Below are 25,719 nucleotides of genomic sequence, written 5' to 3'. Positions count from 1 at the left end.
GCACTTGAATCGAAAGCTTACAGAATACGCAAAACATTTCAGGAACAATTTTTAGCCAAGATGGCAAATTAAACATGGAATGGACAACGCATTACGTAAAGCTTGCATAGTCAAATGAAGGAATTTATATAGAAGAAATTTGTGTAGAATAAGGAGAAGGGAGGAGGGGTTTGGGTACCCCTGTAGAGTGGGTTATATCCACAGCACTAAGCCATTTGAGGAAAGACCGTATAGGTTGGATTCTAGAGGAAGTTTTTCCACGTCGCTCTTTGGTCTGGCGTCCATATCAATCTTTTGACAAGTTAGAATTACTCCTAAAATTCGGATTTTGGCACCACATCTGAAGAAAATATCCTGCGAAATTCAGAAGCACATATCAAAATCGTAGAAAAACTGCAGAAAACTACAGTATGGCAGAAAATTGCATCTCTTGGTAGTCTCCACCCCCCCCCCCCTGAAAAGCATTCCTTCATTGAGACCTTTGGCTCACCATCAGCGAAGGCTTGAAGGAAAGCTTTCCTTCAAAAACTTAGGGTGGGGCAAAACAATCTCAGTCAGTTTGTTTTCCCTCTGAGGAATGAAAGTCATCAGCAGATTTATTTATTTTATTAATACGTAGCTAAAATGCTAAACGAGCGGCATACAGAAGATCGTTGTGCAAACCTATTTTAATTTTCTGATCTCAGAGCTGGGTTGGATATAAAACCTAAGCTAAAATACCGCAAATACGATCGTCCAAAGAAACATTAGGGGAAAGAAGATTGCTCCGTGAATCGTATTAAAAACGAACGAGGATATTACGAAAGAACTTGGCATTGTTAGCATTCAGGAATGTCTGAGCAGGTCGAATCCTTATGAGAGTCGTCACTTACACAGGATGAAAAGTTAGCAAACCAGTTAGGCGTGTTTGGTGCCAGGAAAAAGACCTGAGTGGATTTAAGGCAGTCAAGAAGATCAGACCAATCTGGAGAAAATTGTTGATGAGAGATTAGTAATAAACTAACCCTAATCCTACAGGAGCGCATCACATTCTCGAGAGTGCGCGTCAGTAGTTCGATGTGATGACAAATCTCAGCATCGCCTGCCATAGGATGACTTTCTTCCTGCACATTTCCGTTGTTCGGAACTTAAATATTTTAACTAATATGAAGTGATTGAAGCGAAGTGAAGTTCACCTTCGTTCACTTTCGACGTCAGTCCACATTTTGACTTCGAATTTTTCCTGTTGCTTGAATCAGCGTCTTTGCATTGAAGCGAGTCTTCGTAAGTGGACGTAGAAATCCCTGTGAACATTTACGAACCCCCCCCCCCCCTCTGAACTCACGTTTGTGAATAAGTCGAATTCCAGCTTATGACAGAAGCTCACACTCAGGAATCAAAAAGCGCGAAATTTTTTCTCAAGAAGCCAAAATGAAAATTTGCGTCTGTTCTGCTGACTCACGAAGAAATGCAATTTCTACTTAAAGTCATTTTTCCCCCCCTCTGGCAAAACTAACACGACCTTTAAAAAGCGAAAGAACATTTGCTCAGCGTTGTAATATCTCAACATTTAAAAGAAGCAGATAACTTTGTACTTTGACTGCGCAGTCGCAGAATCAAAGGAAACTCGTTGCGCAAGTCCCGCCACCGCATCTCTGATTACTCGCTCCAGATCGCAATCCGAATGATTTCTGTTTGCAGAGGTAGTGACCACATCCAACTGACTCCACGCCCTTCGTTCGTCAAGGGAGTTCACGGAAACTACAACCGTACGCTTAATGAGCTCTGCTGCGCATGGGCGTCGGGCTATCTCGCCGCGTGCGTTGCTCTGCAGAAGTAAGCACGAGCTCCGTTTACTTTCGTTTATCTGTGGCCGTAACGGGGATTGCTCTCCAGATGACTCCGTACTTGTCGACATGATGCCATCGTGGTTTAAGCTCATCGTGGCGTTTGCGGCACCTGTCGTCGCTATCCGCGCTGCCAACATCACTCTGTGTCCGGAGCTGAGCGCCTGCAAATGCATTCCGGACGGCGTCATCGTTTCTGTTTCGTGCTTCGCCTTATCCGACCTCGACACGTTCGAAAAAGTGCTGCGGGCGAAGTTCAGCAACACCACCATCGCCCAACTGAGCGTCAGGTACTCGCCAGACATCCGCGTGTTACCGAGCGGACTATTCGCCAACCTGACGGTCAACATGCTGCTCTTCCGATGTCCTCTGAAGGTGGTCGACGCCGCCGCCTTCGAGGGTATGATGGGAACCGCCCAGATCAAGCTGCAGTTGACTTCTTTTGCAGCCGTGCCGAAAGCGCTCGATGCCGTCCGTTTCCTCGAACGACTGTTCATTACGGGAGGCGAGCTGAAAGGGGTGTCCACGGAACTGACAAACCTAACTGATTTGGTGACCTTGAGCTTGGCCAGAAACGACATCAGTCACATCGACGAGCGTGCGTTTGAGACGTTGACACACCTGAGGGTGCTCGATCTGTCGAGCAATTACATCAAATCCATCCCGGAAAATGCCTTCGACGCGCTCACTTCCATCAAGGTTTTGCACCTGCACGGAAACTATTTGACCTCAGTAGGGCGACTTCTGCTACATTTGAATCCGGAGGTGAGTGCAGGCGATCCTTTGAAATCTTTTCTTAAGCGATTTATTAAAATGAAGAACGAGAACAGAAATTAATAATAATTCGCAGAATTCAAAGAACAGCCTTTGTTAGAAAATGTTCTGCGCAGGCGCACACCGTTGGAGCGATGATATTTAATTCGCCATTAGCATCGAAATATCCAGTTGAGGGTTAATTAAAACGCGCGGTAATTCTAGCAGTTCGACATTATGGGTTAGAAAGTAAAAGTTCAAAAGTAAACATTTAAATCGAAGCAGACGACGGTTTAAATGAAGAAACATTTTGTTAGCAGGCGATGCGCGATGTCTGGTCCTCTAAGATCCTGCCGAGAGAGAGAAAGTTCTGTTGCTATTTTCACCTGTGAATTGATGTGGTCTAGAAGTTAACAGTATTTTTATTTTGTTTATTTATTCATTTTTGAGGGGGAGGAGTCATAAAACTGTCTTCACACACTAACGCTGTTAGAATCAGTTTTTCAACGTTCGGGTAGAAGCTAAGACGAAAGAATCCCATCCGCCTCTACAGATGAAACAGCCGGTGATGCAGCTTGAGACGAGCGATTAGTGAAGAGGGTTCCTCCAGAGAATGCTGACGATTCGGTTACCAGGAAGAGAAGAAAGACTCTGAGCTGGTTTCAACCGCTTCTCTCTCGGCGAAGGGGCCTTCTTTATTGTGTCGAATTAAAAGGGATGTTACGCTCGCGCAGTGATAAAGAGATACCCTGCATCAGGGTCGCATTTACCATGAGGCGCAAGATGGGGCCTCACTCTCTAAGGGGCCTCATTTTCAAACCTCACAAAGAACAATAAAAAAACAGCGTAGTTATAGATGCAAAATAAAATACTTATTTTAAAATATTAAATTCATAATAGAAAAAGTAGAAGCTGCTGAAAAATTTGTGAGGCTTCCATTTGAAATCCTTCCTTAGACTATAAAACTAACAGGAACTCCTGGATTCCATAAAATGCATGTATGTAAGCGTACCATTTCTTTGCTGGACGTTTATACACGTCCAGCAAACCTGGATAATATTCTGTCCACCTGCTGAAAGAACATGGATAAGAAGTGTAGTTTGACCGTCATGTCCATTAGAAAGTGCGATAATCTTTCACGCTGAAAGAACACTTAACTACATTACCTGGCGTACGTAGTAGCTACGTTCTGTGGCCTACAGCAAAAACGCAGTTTGCTCGGCAATCGGAATCTTAAGTTATCAGACTAAATACCTGTGAGTTATATTCATTTTGCTGCTTGTTTTTATCGTATAATTATTGTTTTTAATGCCAGCGTAAAATAAGAAATCCTTTCATACTTTCTTCACTTCATATTGTATCACTCTGGAAGATCAATGTCAGTATCAATTTTTTTGCTAATTATTTTAATCGCCAATACATTTTAAAATTCTCCAAGAACTCGATTGAAGATAATTATTTTTGTCAAACAATTATTTTATAAATTCATGAAAATCCGAATCTAAAAATGAATACAGCCTCCATCTGTTCCAAATTAAGTTTCCTATTTTATTCATAATCTTAGTTGGAAGGTTAGTTATCATACGTAAATCTTGATATCATGTAATGCATAATTTTTATAACGGAATCTGTTGGTTTTTGCATTTCAACTCTTGGTTTCCCCCTAATCACTCACTATAAATCGAAATAAACGGCAGTTATGAAGTCAACTGTTATGTACATATTTTTGGCGATTTTATGCGGCAGTTTTGAAGTAGCGATATTTTCCCTACAGTTTATCTTTCGAAACATGTGTAGGTGCAAAAGAAAGTGCGCACGTGTTATCTAGCAGTATTTGTGTGCATGCATCAAAATGAAATTTTATTTCCAAAATTTTCATAACAAAATTAATTTCGCCTTTAATGGCCACCCCCCCCCCAAATTATCACCACACACACACACACACACACACACACACACAAAATACTGCTAGATAACGTGTGCGCACTTTCTTGTTTGAATTCGTTATTTTTCCAAAGTAATTGTACTGTTGCAGTTTTAAGCAAAAGACAAAGGCATGGAATCTCTGATAAAATACCATTGGATATAAATTAAAAGGACTCGCAATCGGAAACCCCGAGTAATGCAGTTTAACACCATTTGTTGTTAATAAAAAAAAAAAATAATTAACAAAATAAAAAATAAAAAATTTCCTAAAATTGAAATGTACGACCCATATAATCTTATTTTGCAAGGAAAGGAAGCAAAATGTCATATTTACTTCAATAAATGTTACTTAAAAAATATAAATGTTTGTCATAATATTTCCAATGCCAACAAACATTTTGATTATTTATTTTCGCACATGTGAAGCGACATAATAAATAAATTGTGCAGCAAAAAAGGGTCAAATATCGTAGGACAGTAAAGGAAATTCCAAGTAATGCAGTGCACATAAAGACAATAATCCGTTAACTGTTGGGGGGAGGGGGAGGGTAATTGCATTTTAACAGATAGAATGCTGATGAAGTTTCATCAGCATTCTTCCTTTTTATTAGGTCAAAGAGATTTTGAGTATATTTGCGAACAGATATATTCAACATAACTTAGCCAGTTTTGTTGTAAAAAGTGCCGCATTTGAAGAAATATTAGCGGCATAATAATAAAATAGCAAAATTCATAATGCTTCAGAATAACTTGATAATTTTGATAATACCAAAATAAGATGAGACACATCTGTAGAAATCTATTATTATTATTATTAGAATCCTTTTAATTATGAACTCTATAAAGATATACTTAATAAATTTGTATTTTTGTGGTTTTAAATAAACTAGTTTCATTTTGTCACAGATGGTTTCCGCTGGACTACCTGGACTTTCAGACTGTTGTTCTTATCAATATTGTAAAAACTCGATTGTAGCTTAAATATTCCAAAGCACGTTACATCGATTTTTTACTTAGGTCAAGTCCCATAAGAATGTTGTGAAAAATAACCTTGCTTGTCTCTGTATATTTTGGATTAGATATTTTTGTAAATAGCCCTTTAGAAATTAACTGTATATACCTCTTTAATGTTTATCGAAAATAGTATGTCAAATATTAATATTTTTAAATAATATTTATTGAAATAAATATGTCCTTTTGCTTTCGTTTCTAGCCAAATAGCATTATATGGATCACCACGTTTCAGTTTTAGAAACGATTTTTGTTATTCATAAAGACAAAATAAAAAATAAAAAAAATGTGAAAATGCTAAATTGCATTACTCGGTTTCCGATTGTTAGTCTTTTTGGTATCAAAAATTTATATCCAATGATATTTTAGCAGTGATTCTTCGCCTTCGTCTTTTATTTATTTGTATTATGCATATTACGATAATATCCAGTGCATATCCTCGTAGATATGTTGAAACTATAATATAAAAAATATCATATACGGAATGATTCAAATTTTTTGCTCATTTTGAAGACTTTCCAATGCCCCACCCCCTTATTCTCTCCTGGAATCATTTGCATAACTACTGTAAATTTCTACAGGTTTGTAAGCTTTTCTAGACAGTATTCAAAATCTACGGCAATCAGATTGTACCGTGAAGCTTCTAATTCTATATTATTTATTTGCAATCTAAAGCCAGCTGTTCTATTGTCTGCTGAAATTATGTGAAATTTTAGAAATTTACCATCCAAAATTGTTTATATGCATGTGGACAAAAGAAAGTTCAGTAGTATTATTTTTGTTTGTTTTTCTTTAAAAAAATCTAAATATTACTTCTTCTGCTGCTGGAAGCTATTTCTGAAATAATCTACGTCTTCTAAATACTTGGTAATATCCTCTTAGCTGGAGGAAAAGTTGAAGGCTTATTACTCTCAGTGCTATTGAGAAGAAAGGGGAGAACACAAAAGTGCCCCAGGCTGTAGTGCAGAATATGTCAAGAATGTCTTGTTTCCTTTTCGATTGTTGATTACCTATATTCTAACAGAAATACTGACATTTCGTTTACATGCTTATACATTATTTATGCCAAAATACTTGCTTAATTTATAATGATCAGTTTCACTTTTATTATCAATTAAAATTAGAAATTAAATCATACAATTATCTTGAAAAAGAGGATTTGAATTATTTTCAAAGAAAAGGTGCATATGCGTTTCATAATCTTCTTTTTTTTTGGGGGGGGGGGGTATAGACCTAATTAATCTGCGGATATTTCAGAGAATTTATTTCATAAATCGTTCGCAAGACAACTGTTACAAACGTAAATCACTTGGGGAACATACCCATTCGTTTTAGTGTAAAACAGTAGCAAAGGTTCAGTTACTTTAGACATGTAATCTAGAAGAAAATGTTATGTCTGCTGAGATTAGAATCTTGGTGAATAATTTTTCTGACATGATTTCTCTATTCGTTATAACGTGCGTTTCTTGGAACTGTTTCTTGTTATAGGCAAGCGAAAGGCAGCTACGAAAATGAGATAATCCGATTTACCGTTCTCTTCAGTGTGAGGGTTTATCACACCTTCTAATGGACAGGACGGTCAAATTGCACTTCTTATCCCGGTTCTTTCAACAGGTGGGCTGAATCATATCCAGATTTAGCTGGACGTTTATAGACTTCCTGGTCGTTTGGGAGGCATTTTGAAACACGTTCCAGTGACAATAGAGGGGTTTTTTGTGTGCTGCTGATTTTTGTATTAATTAGTTGGGTAAGAGCAGTTTCTACATCACATAAACAGAGCATTTGAATTTCAAGTTTATTATTATTTATAAATTAATTTGATTTTTCAGTTCATTTTTTAAGAATATATTAATATAAAGGTAAGAATATATTATTCAATTAATTATTAATCTTATTTTACTGATACTCGTTTATTTTAACAAAACCAAGATACCACTGTTTCTATTTTTGTATTTTTTAAGCTTTTAACGTAATTATTTATTTTATTTATAGTTTATTTTGGATTTAATAAATATTTATTTCGCTTCTGATAGATTAATTCACATAATGATGCCAAGAAAATTTGAATCCGGAGCTAGTAAAAGAAAACGACTTAGAGAAAATGAAAAACAGTTAAATAGTCAAAAGGGGACAATTTTGTCTTTCTTTCATTCTGAAAATGAAGAATTTCGTAGAACTGAAGTTGTACTTCACAGTTCTCAGAATGAAAACGAAACATTGGTATCATTATCAGGAGGAGATGAAAGTGAAAATGAAGAATATGAAGATGTAGAAAACATGGGAGAGAAAGAAGTAAATGAAACAAATCAACAGGATTCTGAAGAAAATTTTCAATCGGAGTCTGTACTTACCAGCAAGCAAGCGATCTCTTATCCTACCGAGATAGCAGTGTGGCCACTTACTATTAATGAACAGTTTATCGAGCATATTTTAATAAATATGCCCCAGAATGTTGGTAAAATCGAAAATTTAAAAAAAGAGTACACATAACGCAATAGAATATATGTCAGAAATGTAAATGATTCACATTTTTACTGTAAAAAGGCGAATGGAACAAAGGAGAAACGAGAGTGGCTAATTTTTTCAGAAACCAGCAAAACAATTTACTGCTTTGTTTGTAAATTGTTTTCTAAGTCAAATAATAGCTTAATGAAGGGTTTTAATGACTGGGGAAATATAACACGAACCTTATGTGATCACGAGGTCTATTGAGCATATACGAGCGATGTGCACATATCGCCAAAGAAAATCAAGTTCTGTAAATAGTCGAATCGATTCTGAATTGATCAAACAAATTCAATCTGAAGAAAATTATTGGTGAGAGGTTTTAAAAAGAATAATAGCTACCATTAAGTTACTGAGTAAACTAGAGGAACTACAAATGATATTTTTTCTGATTCTTGCGGAAATTATTTATCATGTTTATATTATTTAAGTGAATTTGATGATTTTTTAAAACATCACATGAAAATGTACGCCAAGCTGCTTTTCTGGCTAATCAAATTATCTTTCTTAACACTCTTGTGATGAATTCATAGCGTTAATAGCTAAAAAAAAACAGGAGAAACATTAATATCAGAAATTAAGGAAGCTGCTTATTTTGCAATAATACTGGATTCAACGCCTGACATTGCCCATAATGACCAATTAGCTATGATATTTAGGTAGGTTGCTGCAAATCCTGACATCAGAGAAACATTTATCGGGTTCATCAGTATTACACAACATAATTGCTTATATTTAGAAGAGGTGGTGTTAAAAAAATTAGAAGAATTCTCTTTGGATATAAAAATGTGCAGAGCGCAAAGCTATGATAACGCTGCCAATACGAAAGTATCTATACAGGTTTACAAGCTAGGCTGAAAAATCATAGTCCCTCTACACATTATATACTGTGCCCTAGTCATTCCTTAAATTTAATTGGCAACCATGCCGCGGAATCTTGTCAGGAAGCAGTAAAATATTTTTGTTTTATTCAAAATGCATATAATTACTTTTCATCTTCAACAAGAAGATGGAGTTGAAGATGAAGATATACTCCTTAAAAATTTAGAAAAAAAATCTTTAACAGTTAAAAGACTTAGTGAAACGAGGTGGTCCGCAAGAGCTGACGCTATATTGGCTTTGAAACGTTGTTATAAACAAATTAAAGACGCATTACTTGAATTATTCATTTCTCCTCATGAAAAACCTATTTCTAAATTAGAGAGCTCATCATTGGCAGAAAAATTTGACAAACCAGAAACAGCAATTTTAACAGTTGTGTGGGACAAAATTTTACAACGAATAAATGCTGCTAGTAAATCTCTACAAGATCCCAATATGGATTTGTTTTTAGCTAATAATTTGTTACAGTCTTTAGTTGGTTTTATTTTAGATATAAGAAATAGTTTTGCTGCTGTAAATGAAGAAGCGAGCGAATTTATTAACAGATTAAAGACAAAATTTAAAGATGAAAAGGAAAGAGTTAAAAAACGGGGAAAATAAAATGAGTGACGAAGTTTCACAATCTAACAATGAGATTATATTACATGGGAAACAAAATTTCGCTGTGAACACTTTTAATGTCATTTGCGATAAACTAATTTTGGAAATTAATGAAAGAACAAAAAGCTATTTCGACATATTAGATATGTTTGTCATTTTTTTGAAGGAAGATATAGATCAAGACAAGTACAAGACTAGTATTGATAAAATTTTACAAACTTATGGGACTGATATTGACTGAGAAAAGTTTATTGATGAAGTTAAGCAATTTTTAATTATGATAAAGGAAGAAAATTTTCCAATTAAAAATATGTACAAATTTATGAAAGATGAGTTAAGGTCTACATTTCCGAACGTAGAAACAATTTTAAAAATATTTTTGCTGATGCCTATTTCAAATGCAAGTGCTGAACGCTCATTTTCAGTGTTGAAACGAATGAAAAATTATTTAAGAAGCAACTTGCACCAAAATAAAACAAGTGACCTGTCGTTATTATGCATTGAATCAGATGTAATGGACTCGATGAATTACGATGATATTTTAGATATATTTGCTAAAACCAAACCCAGAAAAAAAAACTTTTAGTTATTAATTTTTTAATTTAAATTTGAACTGATTTATTTTTATACTTTTTTTAAAAATGCAAATATATGTATACCAATGTTGTATTGTGTTATGGAAATTATGGAAATGCTGACTTTTATTTTCAATAAACTAAAAAAAATGCTAATTTTTGAGGGCCTCATAATGATGTTGCGCCTCGGGCCTCCAAAAGTACAAATGCGGCCCTCCCCTGCATACGCGATGGTTTCTTGATGGGGCACGGGGGAAGCGCGGGTATTCTTCCTCTGGGCGGGGTCTTCCATTTCATCTGCTGTTTGACCCGACTCGCGATGGTGCTTTGTACGTCCAGAGTCGATGTTGGTCTTACGAGGTCATTTTTTCCTTTTTATCATATTATTGGGACACGTGTCTGGCACCGATTTAACATTTGCTGTTTATTTTTTATTTTATTTTTTTAATGTCGAGCCCATACACGGGAGGTTGGTCGATCAACCAATAGTACATTAGTACCCTGTATGGGTAGTGGGTTGGGAAAGGAAAAATTTGTTTACACTTGATTTAAACGACTGTAAATTGTATTCCTTAGGAAACACAGCAGGTGGAGACTGTCCCACAGTTGCAGGGATGAAGAAGGAGGAGAAGAAACTTGTGCTGTGGGTTTCAAGGTGCACTGTGAGCAGCAGTTGCACGTGTTCCAATGGGCTTAGTACTGAGCGGAGAAATTATTGATGCGGTTCCAGATGCATATTTCCCGTGGAAATATTTGTAGAATATACAAATTGCAGAGACCGATCGTCTGTGCGAAAGTGGGAGGGGAGAGTTGGTAAGAGATGGGTCATTAATAAGCCTGATTGCTCTCCTCAGTATTAAACAACGCATTTTTGGAGCTCTTACGGTAGGCTGAGGTGAGTTGTGTAGGGTAAGGTTTATCAAATGAAAGCGAGGAATGTGGTGTGCTGTCGTCTGCGAAACTGTGTATTGGGTTGGAGGTCAACCGAAGTAGGCCATTGATATATAGCAGGAAGACAGTTGGTGAGAGGACAGAACCTTATGGAACCCCGGCGTTAGTTGAATGGTCAGAGGATTGGGAGCCATCCGCCATCACACAGGGTGCGTCCAGACAGAAAGCTGGCAGTCCAACTGCAGAAGTCCCGGGTCAGACCGAATGATGGGAGTTTGCTTACTTTGCCGAGTTCGAGTTCACTCGGAGCACGATCTTGTTAACACACACACACACGTGAACACGTTCACAGTTTCTCAGACGCAACCCACTGACCTTTGCCTTCCAGCAAGTGATTAAACGCGAGTAGCTGATCGATTTCATTGAGCACGGAGATATCGCTGAGAGTTTAGCCGAAGAATGTTTATTTATTTCGTTTTACTTTTGTGCGAAAGTCTATTCCATTCAGCGGCAAAGCTACGTGATGGACAATCACGAAAACTCTGCCCAAACCTGGAAAATTTCCCGCCGCATCAGGCTTCCGGTGATGATTCTTATTATTTAAAATAAGAATATTATAATCCCTCCTCCCACAAACAAAGGCTCTAACGGCATAAACACGTTGGAGTTACGAGTATTTTGTAAAAGGACTTCTTCAAATCGATTTGAAGTGGTGATAACGGCGGTCAGTTTCATCCTTAAAAATAGGATCAATGAAAGGATTTAAGAATTCAAAACGACTTAAAATCGACTTCATTACTTCGAGGTATTTTTAAACTGGTGTTGTTTTTTCGCCAAATGTTATTTATTTGAGATGGGTAAATTTAGGTTTTGTGCCGCCTCTGCGCAGCGGCATCTGTCTTTGCAGATGCAGTTTTGTGTTTACCGCTGCAACTGATAATCTCCGAATGTTATTTTATTTTTAATTTCTTTTCAGGAGGTGACACTAAATGATAACGACCTGACCGATGCAGACGAAATCTTCCGTAAGGGAATGACTTCGATGAGAACCGTCAGTCTGGCCCGAAATCCATTTAAAAGAATAACAGCGGAGACCTTCAAGGACAAAGTGCCCAATCTGCATAACTTGGACTTGTCCGACATTGAACTGTCGGATATCGACCAGGACCTCTTCCAAGTGATGCCTCGCATGAGGAACTTGAAAGTTGCTTACAACCACCTGCGCGCCATCCCTCCGAAGACCTTCTTCAACCTGCCGCTGATGGTGTACCTCGACTTGAACAACAACAGCATCGCTTCCATCGAGGACCTCTTTAAGATGCCCAAACTGAACTCGTTGGGTGTCAGTTGCAACCGACTGTCCTCCATCGGAAACGCTTTGCAAGAACTGCCCAACCTCGCTTTCTTCGGTGCGGCTTCCAACGAACTCACTTCCGTCGAAGCTATCAACTTCAGAGGTCGCCGAAATATGCGCAGAATCTACCTGGACGACAACCAGATATCTTCGTTGTCCGAGGACGCGTTCGTCGACCTCGTGCTGCTGACTCACGCGAGGTTAAGCGACAACAAAATTGCCCATCTCAACGGCTCCTTACGACGCCTTCAGAAACTGCAAAGTTTGGAGCTGAACAACAACGTCCTTTCGTCGCTGTCGAAGGACGACTTTTTCCTCCTGTCCAGTCTTCAAATGCTGAACGTGAGCTCGAACCGCCTTCTCACGGTCAACGGAGCGTTTTCTCAATTGCTCAACCTTCGGACTTTGGATCTTTCAGCGAACAGACTGAGCAGCTTGTCCGATGGCTCCTTCCTAGCAACAGTGCAAGAAATCTTCCTTGCGGGTTCGTGTTTTCATCTTCATTCTCTTCAAGACTCATTTCAAATCTTCATTTTTTATTCGTTTTATTTTAGCAGCGCATTTGCGACTTAACTTACATATATACGGAAAGATGGGAGAAACCGTAGGAGCTCGGCGAACTCATCTTCGCTTGCAGTGTTTTATAAATTAATTTCATTGATGAAAGAGCTCCGCGATTCAGACTGCGACCCCTCAACAACGAACCCCAAGGGTAAGCCTGAAAGTTAAAAACATCAAAAGGAACATCAGGCCTGGCTCGAGGTGGGGCAGAATGGGCGAGTGCCGCAGGCGGGAAAGTATAAGGACAGAAAAGTTAAAAAGAGTTTATCTTCCAATTATACTGGAGGCAAAAAAAAATTAAAAATAATAATTAAATTGAATGTATCATATTTCAAAAATATTAAATTTATTTATACATATTTATAAAGATAATTATATTTTATTCTAATTATACAAGTTCCAAATAATTATTTTTATTTTGATAAGCCCGACTGAAACATTTAGATCCAATTTCATTGAGAAAATTTGATTCTCTTATAAACAGAATATTTTTATTTAAGAAACAAAACTAATCGGAAATTTTTAATTAGTAATTCAATATTTTAATATAAAAATTTGAGGTCTGAACTCGCATGAATTTCTTCAGCTCAAATAAACCCTGCCTCGAGCCGGGCCTGATGTTCCTTTTGGTGTTTTTAACTTTCAGGCTTACCCTTGGGGTTCGTTGTTGAGAGGTCGCAGTCTGAATCGCGGGGCTCCATCATTCATTCACTTAAACCGACCGATGCCCTATATGAACAAGTATTTTTCTAAAATATCCCAGTTGTGATGTACGTGTGTGTGTGTGTTGTAAGGATACGAAAGAGTTGGAAGTAACTCTTGTCTAAACAAGAATGCCAGAGGATCAGAAACAGGGGTTAGTTTGTACTCGTCGAAAACGTTTTGACCTGAAATTATTGCAATCAGCGACACTTGGTCAGTGAATCGAGTGTAAAGGATGTGGTATTTTTAGGAAGAGATATGAATATAATACTCCCACACCTCTACTATTAGATGACTTAAGTCCAGTTAGGATGCAATAATATCCCGTGTGACAGTAAATTTGAGACCATCTGGTGTGAAGTGGAGGATGGGACGTTGCTACAGACGTGGCCGTTCACCTGCTGGGTACGATGAAATTCACCCCTAATTACCCCGATATAACTATACGATGAATTAATCATCATGAGTCACTTAAATAATCCTAACGTTGATGGAGTAGAAGACAAATCTTATGATTAGAATAAAAGAGAATTTATTCAGTTATTGCAAGACAATTTTCTCAAGCAGCATGTGAAAGAGGGAACTCGAGGTCAAAGAGTTACATATCATCATTGCTTAACTTAAGATCTGAACTGCTGCTCTAAGAAGCAGCAAACACAAGAATGCCGAACTAAAAAGCAAGAAATCATAAACAAGAAGGGATATTTTTGGTGATTGGCAAGCATATAAAAATGGCCCTTGAAGAACAAACATGTTGGGAATGAAATTGATGTGCTGCAACCTCAACAAATAACAGAACCTTGGGAGAAAGACGACGATGTTGAAAGAATGTCAGAACAATAAGAGTGAGAGGGACATAAAGTGCAGGCTGAAAAGTTTCGGGTATTGTACGGAAATGAAAGTGGCTGCGCAGGGCTGAAGGCAACCCAAAAGAATTTTATCGTTGTGCTGCGAGTAAAAGAAAGAATGAACGTGAAACAAGAATTTTACTGAATGCAGACTGTTTGTTCCATTGGTCAGAAGCAGACGCGATTGTCCAATTAATGAATGCTCCCTTTGCTAAGATCCGTCCAGTGCGGTGGTAACATTTTGCATACACCTGGTTGGTAGACCGGGTGTAGCAAGGTTAGCACTCGTTTATTGAACAGTCACATCTGGATTGCCAGAGAAACAATTTTTAGAGCTGTTGCACGACGTGGATAAGCAGTAGGGACAAGTTGAATATCAGCACCGCTGCTAATAAACTGCCTTTGATCTTGTTTGCTGCGTAATCCGAGTTTCGGCGCAGGAAAGAATTCCACAGGAGCGAAATGAATCGCTCATCGCACCATCGCACAAGCCAAGACCGATGCGGCTAACTGCCGACTGACTTACCAGTATCTTTAAACTTCTGAAAGGATGATATACGGCCTCCAATGATAAAGTTCTCGTTGTACGGAAGGTAGGAGAGGACAAAGGGGAAATCCATGGAAATTTTGTGTGCAGTTAAGAAAGATTTCGATTTTTCTCTCAGAGAGCAGTGAAATAGTTCGTTTGTAGCGATGTTGTGAACTAATTTAAGAGAGGTGTAACAGCCAGTGAGAGAGAGACGTCTGGCCTCTCTCGACGAGTCACTGGAGGTCTGTGATAATGTTAGCTTCATATGTAATGTCAACTATGTAAGGGAAAAGCGACAAAATCCAAGCTGTGCAGGGAAGAGATTGGGGGAAAACGGTATGCGAAGAAAGAGGTGGATAAGCAGAAGCACGGGAAGGAAATGCAGTTGGTTCGGAGTTTGCTGATGAATTGTTGACAGCTGTGTTTATGTGCCTAGGGGAAAGTGGAGGAAAGGGGGTGGTGCAGCACCCACTAACAGAAAAGAGTCATCTGAAGGTGCGGTTTTCTCCCTTAACTGGATCGAGATCATCGCTAATTTCCGTCAAAGTAATGTGAAAAATTGAAACAAAATTATTCTGGTCCTGACATTTGTCATCTCAACCGCACGTTTGCTTCTTTCTGGTAATCTTTTGCGATCAGCATTCCCCTCACTCCAACTTTCTTTGGAAAATCGAAAATCCGATGTGCATAATTTTATTAGCAGTTCAGTTAAACACGAGCACTCTTTGCTGTTCGTACGTGAATTCAATGTTTGCAGCGCGGATTAATACTGTGTGGAAGGAGCTATTAAGCTAATATCTAGTGCTGGACGAGTATTAAAAAAAATTCCGCTTCGTTTCCGAAGAACCAAGAAATAATGTGTGTATACAGGGAGATTCCATATTTAATCTCTGATACGTTTCCCCCTTCACCTGCTTCACTTATTTTTTCCCTTTTAAATGTCATTCGATATGATTATTTTTTGTTCTGCAAAGCGTTCAGCATTTTCATCTGCTCCAACTCTTCCGTCATCATCCCTGTTCTCATTCTAAGTCAAATTTATTTCCGAAGTGTGTTTCAAGCATTCTTCGGACGACTTCAAGCTGCGATTGTTGCCTTTTACGATGCAATCGGAAAACTTTATTTTCCGCTATCTACAACAAATGACGACATGGAATACCAGATAGCGAAACGTTGACCTTACAGACCGTGCAGGGGAGGGAGGGGATAATCTCCCCCTTCAGAGTAGACTACTTCGCTCTCGCTATCACACGCACACAAACGCATAAGCGTTTAACCTACTGAAGAGTAAATCGGCCGTCGTTATTGTCGGGCGATTCCACTCTTGCCATCGCATCTCACACGTCAAGAAATGTTCCTCAGACGTCGGTGAACTGGATTTTGTTCAGACCATTGGTCACGAAAGAATTGGTAGGGTGCCCCACCTGTTCTCGCCGACGAGCGAGTTGCTTTTTTAAATGGCTTACAGAATCCTCTTCCGGACAGAGTTTAACGCGCAAGCAAACTTCTGAAATTTCGATTATTTTCCGATGAAGTAGATCGCTGGTAAAGTGGAATACAAAAGTGAATCTTCCGCTTTCATTTCCTTCAAACAACTAAAATATCAGAAACAGTGAATGGGGTAGAAATAATTTTTTTCTCTTTCTCACTCCCGTAGGTAATCCGTGGGCGTGTGACTGCCGTCTGAAGTGGCTTCTCCGATGGCTTATCGACACGCAATTCGAGCCCCTGAAAGATGTCCCCGCGTGCGATTCCCCTTCGTGGCTACGTTCGAAGACACTGCACGAGCTGACTCCCGACTCGGTGACTCCGTGGCATCTCGACTGTCCCGACCCCTGCGTCTGCGAGTGCGTTCCTTCCGGAAACGATTTTTACATCAGAGTCGACTGCAGTCATCGGAACCTGTCGAACATCCCCGCCGAACTCCCCGACCAGCTGGGAGATCTGGACGTGTCCAACAATCTTCTCGCCGACATCTCCGACCTCACCTCGAGGGTCTCTCTGCAGTTCCTCAACGCAGAAAACAACAGCATTTCCCGGCTGTCGGAGGTGATCCCTCCGAAGCTGGTGGCGCTGAAGTTAGCCGGGAACAACATGACCCGGCTTCCGGTTCGGCTTCTCAACAGAACTGCCCTGAAAATCGTGACCCTGTCCAGGAACCCGTGGACGTGCGACTGCGATTCCCTGCCCCTGAAGAGATGGCTCCTCTCCCACCATCAAGTGGTAAGTTTGTGCGCTTCCCGCATTTGCTTTCGCTTTATTTCAGTAATTGGAAAAATGTCATTTTGCGTGTGTGCAAATGCGAAAAGCCTTTCATGAAATGAAACTGAAGTGCGAATGACTAAAAATCGAAACCCTCTTTCAGTTCTCATGAATTACTTTTACTGTGTTTATCACATTAACTCTCTCTCTGGGTCTTCGATTGATTATCCTCGGGTTCTGTCTGAACGGACCCCTTTCACCAATGCGATGCGAGGGACGAAATAAAATATCTAGTGGAGCTTTTCTCACTATTTCCAACCAGGGGGAACCCTTGCAATAATTTTTTAGTCTCAGGAAGAACAAATGATTTTCTGTCCTCCCCTGCATAAGAATTATAATATCGTTGTGTTTATTTATTTATGCATTACACGCGTTATTCATACGGTGTTTGACTTCGCCGAATCCCTTAGCGAGGAATTGCAGTTCCGCGGAATCCCAGTTGAGAAACCCTGATCTCCAGTTTCACCCCCGTCGTCCTCATTTGGCTCTTTCTAAACAGCGTTCTTCTGGGGACGAGGAGCGAAGCCTTTCGGAAAGACGGCCCACAAAGGAGGATCGCAGAATTGCAGCTGAGCCACTGAGCCACTCCGTGAATTTTCTTTACGGTGACATTCTCGAAAGCGTAAGAAGGTTTTTCTTTCTGAGCAACAAAATGGAAAGAAGGCAATTTCTCCCGTGAAAATGGATCGATCTCGCGAAATGCAGTTCTTGTCGTACGCATCGAGCCTGTTTGATAACAAGTTCGGATCACAGGGCGTCTTTGCTGGTACTGGTTTGACGTACGGAGTTTTTTCTCAGAGGAAAAATCGAAGTTATCGCGAAATCGCAAAGCTAATAAAAAAAAATGAACGAATGCACTGCGGACGAAATTTCATTCTTAGGAAAGCGTTGTTGGGTGAAAGACTGAAAGAGCTCAGAAATGAATTTTCATCTGGGAGTGACCCACGAAGAAAATTTGCTCAGACGCTCTTATTCTGCAATGAAGTGATAAAAAATTAAATAAATAAATATATATATACGCACGCTAACTCCTTTAATCCCCTACGGAGAGTAGGTGATGCCGTTTTAATCCTGTCCAACTTTTGGAGAATGAGGGGGGGGGCAGTTCGGTCTCCACCGGTCAGAGAAAGCTGGTCCAAGTTATCTAATTATGATATAACTAATTATAAACGGCATCCGCTGATGAGACAGCTTACAAGTGCTGCCACCTCTCGAGAGATCAACTATCTCGGGAACCAGTCAGAGAAAGGCTTACAAAAGTTCCTTTAATCGACAACTAGAATCGAATCTCGGTCATTCTTCGGACAGTCTGTGAAGTGCAAACGCACTTCCACTGAGCTACTTTTTAACAAATCCGTAACACCATATTTATTCCCGTACAGGGAGCAGCGATGCCGTTTCAGCCCTATCCAACTTTTGAAGACTGACGGGCAGTTCACTCTCAACAAAGTGATCACCATATTCGTGCTTTCCTTACGCGTCGCTCATAATTAGCAAAACCCTCCTGAGTAGCTCAAGAACGGTGGCGCGTTTGACTTCTTCGTTAAGCAGATTTGCATTTAGGAATCAGGCTATTGCTTCGTGTATTTTCCTTCCAGGTGTGCGACTTAAACGACACCCGGTGTGGACCCCATCAGAAGTACCGGAACACGGAGCGGCGAGTGATAGTGAGCTTGTCCGACGCGGAAATCTGTCCGGAGCAGCTGCTGTACATTCTGATGTCCATCGGAGGCTTGGGTGAGTCATGTATGTATTCATTATGGGGGAGGGGGGGCTGGTCTTATCGGTCAAAATTCTGGGGGTTAGTCCGTCGAAACAAGTTTGACTCGAGTTAAAATTTCAGTTGCTTAGCAATGTAAAGCCCACAAACACGTCGAAGAGGTCATGGCAGCAATCGAGAAAGCCACTGGAGGTCAGAGAAGTGTGGGAACGAAATCCCCCTTCTTAGCTGCGCGACAGCGCGTTTGTTACGCGTGGCCGTTCTCTTTCCTCGATCGCTCTTTCGTGATGTTTTCTTTCCAATTCGTTCTTCAACCTTAACGTTTTCTCCGCAGGTTTTCTGGTCGTGGTGGCTTCGGGGACTGCTGCTTATGCGCGCTACGAGATGAACATCAAGGTGTGGCTTTATGCGAGAGGGTGCTCTTGGGTGAAAGAGGAAGACGTCGCCCCGGACAAGCAGTTCGACGCTTTTGTGTCGTACAGCCCCGAGGATGAGTCGTTCGTGTTGGAAAACTTGGTCAAAGGTAAGTGCAAACCAACCCGTCTCAATGTGCGCGGAAAATAAAAAAGTAGAGAGAGAGAGTGTGTGTGTGAGAGAGAGAGAGGCAATTCTCCAGCTGTAACGTGCATGCCTTGCTGGGAGTCACGGAGGACCATTAAAACAGAAGGGGGGGCAATTAAAATTAAGGGAGTTCTTTAAGGCAATGACGGAGTTTTTTTTTCATTTTTCCCCTATGTGAATCCCTCCCACCCAAAACTGTTTCCCTATCGTACTTTCAGAAACATAGCCTAAGGGTTAGATAACCGCGAAACACATTCTGGACACGAAACGTTGGAATCCACTTTAGATTTCCAATGAACTCCTCCCGACGGGCATCCTCAAATATCTCGGCCGCTAGGGGGTTCGAATTGCATTCGTACAACCATACAGTACGTACTGTGTTTATGGTATAGTGTTTAATCCAGTGGTTCTTAACCGGTGTTCCGCGGAAGGTGAATAGGTCTTCCGCTAGAAGTTCTGGAATTTGTCATTTTTAAATTAATTTAATGATGGTTTAATTAATTAATACTTATCAATTATTGATTAATAATAAGAAATCAGCTAAATTACCAATTAATTATTAATTTATACATTACAAAATAACCAAGGTGTTCCGTGAAAATTTTAGGATTTGTGGAGTGTTCCTTAGTCGAAAAAAGTGTGAGAAACACTGAATCATGTGATTTAGTTGTTTGCATCATTCATTGGCTGAAGACTATCTGATGACGTCACTGGTTATCCAATAGCATCCGTCTGCTGAATGGTATTACTGCTCGCCCTCTTTTGTTTATGACAGAGGTCTTTTCCTGCCATGCCGATACTTCATATTACACCGATGACGCAATCGTGTGGAAGTTTTTCCTTAAAAAGATTCATTGGGGGATGACATTTGTTCAGCGTAATGACCGTTTATCCAGAGAGTACACACACACGAGGATTTCGACATTCTCTCGGCAGAGTGGCGTTTCAGAGCGCCCTCAAGGGACATTCCCCGTTGGACACATTGTTCTCGGAGAAAGAGAATTCGTTAGGAAAGTGCACATTGCTGTGGCGAGAAAGGAAGAGTTCACGAAATCCATTCCTTGAATAATTTTCATTTCTGCAAGCTATTTTGAATAAAAGCGCCATCTATGTGGTAAGAGGTCTCAGCTAACCTTCAACGTGCACCAAATTCCTGCATGGAAATAGCATCGATCAGAACCGGTGTGTTTTCATGACCAACCCACAATAATCAGCATTTTTTAAAAAAATAATGAGGACCCCACATTTGTAAGGTGGAAAGCTTATCGTGCATTCAGTATGCGATTGGGACATTCCAGTTCTGTCTCTCTCCCATAGAAGCCGAACGTGGAACTTTTTGAAGCATCATGCGCACGATGTAAGCTCCTTCAACCAGAGTGCTTTACGTCGTTCTGCAGCTTCTCGTGCGTGCAAGCGATGCAACAAAATTAAAATCAAAACAGACAGGTACTTTTAGGCGATCAAATTTATCTCCTCCTTAAAGACATCCACGCACCACGGGATTCGAATCTTATTGTGGATGGATGGTAAATACTGACGGTTAAAATCCCACTGCTTTGTGGACGAATGTCTTCGAGTAACGGTAACCGCTGGTCCAATCGGTTCAGCATGTGCGGGGGGTGTGAGCGGATTATTTGCAAGTGTTTGAACAGCAAATGCTCGTCATGCTCCTAATAACCGTTCTTTTGTGTTCTTGTGCAGAACTCGAACAAGAAGACCCTCCTTGTGTGCTCCACGTGCCCATCAGGAACAGCGATTGCGGAGAATTCAAATGCGAGTCCGTCATCGCAGCGGTCAAGAACAGCAAACGCACCATCATATTTTTCTCCAGGTAAGCATTTCGGGGATGCACCCAAACCTTATTTCCGAGCAGTCCGCCAGAGCCGATCTGGTTCTTTTTCGCTTTCCACGTCTTCTTTAAGCAGCATTCAGTTTTATTATTGATCCTCATCACGAGCTTCGAGGATTCAGGCCTGTTAGGGCTTGCTGGCCTCAGACGTCATCTGCAAGTCTCTTTACTAGGCGAACTCCTCTTCTTATTTTCTGGTTTGTAAGGAATAACTTGTTGGGGTATTCTTTTAATATTCTTCATCTATCGGACGGTTTTTATTTGTTAATTTGGTTCATTTCTTTTATGATCAAACGGAGTGCACTTTCTGGTTTGCCTGAAAATGTATTTCAATCTTTGCATATCTGCAAGTTTCCCTTGCACAATTTTCTTAACCTTTGATCGAGTATGCACCGAGAAATATTACATGGAACACCGAGCAGGACCACTTCTCTTTAATTCTCTCATTCACTCTTAATTAGCCAAACACGAATAATCATTCTTTATTATTTTTAATGTGAACCCTGCTAACAGTGAACAGGAAAGAATTGGACCAAACGCTTCTTTGTTCGTATTTATGGAACACGAACTTATTTTAAATTAAGTGTCTTGAAAGTGGTCGGCTCTGTTACGAAGGGTCCTTTGCATCCGAAGGATTTCTTCATAAATTCGGAACGCTGTGCTGCATTTGTTAAAACCCCACATTTGTGTAACAAAACACGCGCACGAATGTGCAACATCATCTCGTTTTCTGCCTTGTTGCAGGAAGCCTCTCTGACTTCAGCAGTTTCGATGAAAAGATTTGAATGCGAAGCATCTTTATAAACATGTTTCTTTAAGCAGCTTTCACCTACAAGTGAGTTAGCAAGTTACATTCGACGGCGGCAGGGTTTTCCCTCTTCCGGAAACTTGTGTTTTTCATCCTTCAAGCAGCCACACTTTCCAAATAACAATTAAGACGTTTTAGTCGAAGCACTTCGACTGTAAATACACGACAACAAGCAGTGTTGTCGCTGCTGCCCATGTGGGTAAACCGTGTGTCTTTTTCCCGTCTGCAATTCTTTTGTTTTGCACGACATGTTCACGTCAGTGTGACCTGACGTGCAAAACGCGGGAGATAATCGACCAGAGGTGGATTCTTCCTTCATTCTGGCGAAAGAAGTTCGTATTTCGACAAGAAGACCACAAAAAAGAGCAGACGACGGTTTAAATCGCAGTGCGACTTACAATTGACGTGAAGGTAGAAATTGTGACGTCACACAGAACGTTTGAAATGCCCTCGTGTGTTGTTATTTGAACTTTTTCTAACAATTTTATTTCCATTAAAGTTGATCAAGAACCGACAATAAGCAACGGGGGTTTTCGAAGTATGAGAACTCCCACAATTCAGAAATGCTCCAATATGAGCATTCTTCATCGCTGGCTTTGGTTTCTTAAGAAAACCTTTTGACGATAAGACGAATCCTGTTTCCTAGGAAGTTTGGGAAAAGGAAAGGAAGGCTGAATAATTCGATATTGTCAACCTCTGAACTGCAGCGGGCGCTTTCTGGAACGGTCGATTTCAACTTCATTTAAGAAATTGCGACTGAGAAAGCGAATTTCTTAAGTTGTGTGCGTAACGTGAAGACAGCGATTGAATTACGCCGAAGTTGATTTTCTCGTTTTAAAAGTTTTCTTGAATAAATTTAGAAACACCAGAAATCACTTTCTTGCTTAATTAAATTAAATTTCTTGCTTAATTAATTAAAAGACATCTCGCGTTCTCTCAGTGAAGGGGGGGGGCGGATCCATTCATTTGCTGAAGTAAGGTGCTTTTGAAAACTCCTCTCGCTTTCAATATTCATTCAACCTTCGAGTGGCGTGTATTCAGTGAAATCATTCACTTCGCTCGCGTTCCCCGATCGTTCCTTTATTTATTTTCGTTGAATACCGCAAAGTTTTGAGCGAAATTCCTCCCACAAAATCAGTTTCGGTTTCAAAGCGAATGAAGTTTGGGAATTTCTGACAGAATTAAAGCGAAGCAGAAACATTCCAAGTCATCGCTGCATGAATTTCTTCACGTGCTGCACACGACTGAATCCAGGATGTTCAATAAGTGAACGACGGAGATACGTTTTGTCCATTCTGTGGAGACTTCGATGCTTGCGGAACCATTTTCGGAAATCACAAAGTTCTCGAGAGTCGGAGATACGCTTCGGTTGCTATTGAAGTGTTGTCCTGGATGTTTTGATGACTGACGCTAATCCCACTGTACGGAGGGGGGGGGGGGGGAGTTTATTAACGTTCCCAAGGGTCGATCGTAAGTCACGAAAATAGCCCTATGGAAAGCTCAAAGTACGAAGGACCTGTTGTCATTGAATAGTGGAACGAGGAGAAGAGGTCACGTGAGCAGACAGTTCACTTTGTGCAATTCACTGCTGAATTGTGGCAGTAGGACGTGAATCATTACTCGGGCCATCCAAGTGCGATTGGCACGAAGATTAAGCGATTTCTCAATGCTAGTGGGCTCTATCGAAACCGGCGAATGTACCAATAATACTTTGGAGTTAAAAGAGAAAAATAATACTTTGGAGTTAAAATTTCTGATTTTCACTTAATGTTTTAATATATTTTCACATTTATTTGTTTTACAGCACAAACCCGTTTCTTTCTTTCTTTCTTTCCAGCAACTTCCTGAGCTGCAGGTGGTGTCTCTACGAATACCAAATCGCTCACCACCAAGTCCTCGAGGACAGAAAGCATCGTCTTATCATCATCAATCACGGCGAACTTCCTCCAGACGAGGAGATCGATGACTCCTTCAGGATCCACTTGGACACCACCACCTACCTGCGGTGGGGCGAGAAACGCTTCTGGGAGAAACTCCGATTTGCTTTACCCAAAAAGCCCCAAACGAAAGGGCAAAGCAGTCCCTCGGAGGACGAGAGACGTTTGCTGAGCTGAGACACGCGAAGGGACAGGAGAAAAAGGTGTCTTCCGGAATGCCGCAGTGGAAAGTGCCGCCATCGAGTCGCAGATGCACGAAGATCTCTTCAGAACTTCCCCCTCCATAGTCGACCGAAGCGCACACTGGCGGTGTGACTTCGCAATACTGCACTCAAATCCACTTCGTCATTTTAACATTAAAGGGAGCAAAACGAGTCAAATTACAAATAAAATGGATGTTGATTTTCTTCTTTAAATGTTCATAAATAAATAATAATAATAAAAAAAAACTATTTTTGCCTGCCATAAATCGAACATTTCAACATAAAGCTGTGTTTGCTAATAATCAACAAAATCACGCAAATTACTACTTTTCGCTTCATATATTTATTTTTCAGAATCTTTTTCATATACAAATTTGCAGTTTGTATGTTTAAATTTCTCTGCAGAAGTTTTAGGAGGAGGATGGGAGTCGTACGCAATGAAAGTTTTTTTTATTAACTTGCCAAGTCGTCAAGATGCTCTGTGCAGCTACCGTGGGTGGATATTTTGAAAATTTTCTGTCTTTCCCCAGAACATATTTCCACATTGATAGACGATGCGATTCACTTTGCACTGCAAGAGAGAGAGAAGAATAACTCTCTCTCTTTCTCCCTCTCTGAGTTCGAATCTTCCAAAGAATCCTCCTATAAAGTTAAAATGCTTACATATCATCATATGGAGATGCGATGATTTAGTATTTTTCTCTCTCTCTTTCTTTCTTTCTTACTGAGCATTTTATTACCACGCGGCTCCAGTTCAAACTGCGCTGATCATCTCGAAGAGACATAAGCGGGGTTCAGCTAAAACAAGTTGGACAAATGTAAAAAAAACCAAAAAAAAAAAAACCACCCGCGCTATGATGAACCACCGAATGTAGATCAATGACGTAATGAAGGTGTGCCGATGATAAATCGAAATAATACGGCAAACAGAAAATGGTGAAAGGAAAGGAAAGAGAAGGCGAACGAAAAAGGTGAAAGAAAAGCTTGACAAGCAGCACGAAAAGAATCCGTGCAAAGTTACAGAAATTGGGTGATACGAGGCGGTCGAAAGGGGCGACATGCAAAAGAAAACCTGCTCCCGACAGAAATCCTTCGCTCCGTGAATGGAAAGATAGTCGGTTCCATAATCCCCGATGGCAATCGCGACGATGAAATGAATCACCAGCTGTTGCCACTTGGATCCTTCGAGCTACACAAGGGATCTGCCCTGGAAACACACAAGGAAGAAGCTTTCAAAAAGGGTGGAAAGACGAGCTGCGATGGACGTTTTAAACAAACATCAGAAATAAATAGAATCCTCAATATTATTGAGATTTTAGTTAAAAAACGCTTAAACAACTAAATGAACCCTTTTTATTCGTCCAATCAGTACGGTAGACACAGAAAGAAGCGCTATTGGTTTTCATGGAATCAACA

The 25,719-nt window shown here is 40.2% G+C and overlaps 1 protein-coding gene across 1 annotated transcript; it reads left to right on the top strand.

Annotated features, from left to right (window-relative positions):
- Positions 1–1,738: 1,738 nt before the first annotated feature.
- On the top strand, positions 1,739–24,567 carry LOC150109755 (uncharacterized). The gene is made up of 7 exons (XM_090407741.1): positions 1,739–2,591; positions 11,946–12,807; positions 16,621–17,186; positions 18,824–18,962; positions 19,280–19,468; positions 21,208–21,337; positions 24,001–24,567. Exons 1-7 carry the CDS (start codon positions 1,758–1,760, stop codon positions 24,275–24,277), a joined length of 2,997 nt encoding a protein of 998 aa, XP_090263867.1. The 5' UTR covers positions 1,739–1,757; the 3' UTR covers positions 24,278–24,567.
- The last annotated feature ends 1,152 nt before the right edge of the window (positions 24,568–25,719 follow it).

The sequence above is a fragment of the Typopeltis vanoorti genome, chromosome 1 (assembly GCF_054136105.1).
Source record: "Typopeltis vanoorti isolate ZY-2024b chromosome 1, IOZ_Tvanoo_1.0, whole genome shotgun sequence".
NCBI lineage: Eukaryota > Metazoa > Arthropoda > Arachnida > Uropygi > Thelyphonidae > Typopeltis > Typopeltis vanoorti.
The sequence above is the reverse complement of the archived record's forward strand: the minus strand, read 5'-3'. Positions and strand labels throughout refer to the sequence as shown.

What these genes read in the sequence shown, in the direction of transcription:
- LOC150109755 (XM_090407741.1), top strand. Translation starts at nt 1,758, where the DNA reads ATGAGCTCTGCTGCGCATGGGCGTCGGGCTATCTCGCCGCGTGCGTTG. An exon ending in TGCTACATTTGAATCCGGAG is followed by an intron (nt 2,592 to 11,945) that starts GTGAGTGCAGGC and finishes ATTTCTTTTCAG; the next exon opens with GAGGTGACACTAAATGATAA. An exon ending in TCCTCTCCCACCATCAAGTG is followed by an intron (nt 17,187 to 18,823) that starts GTAAGTTTGTGC and finishes TTTTCCTTCCAG; the next exon opens with GTGTGCGACTTAAACGACAC.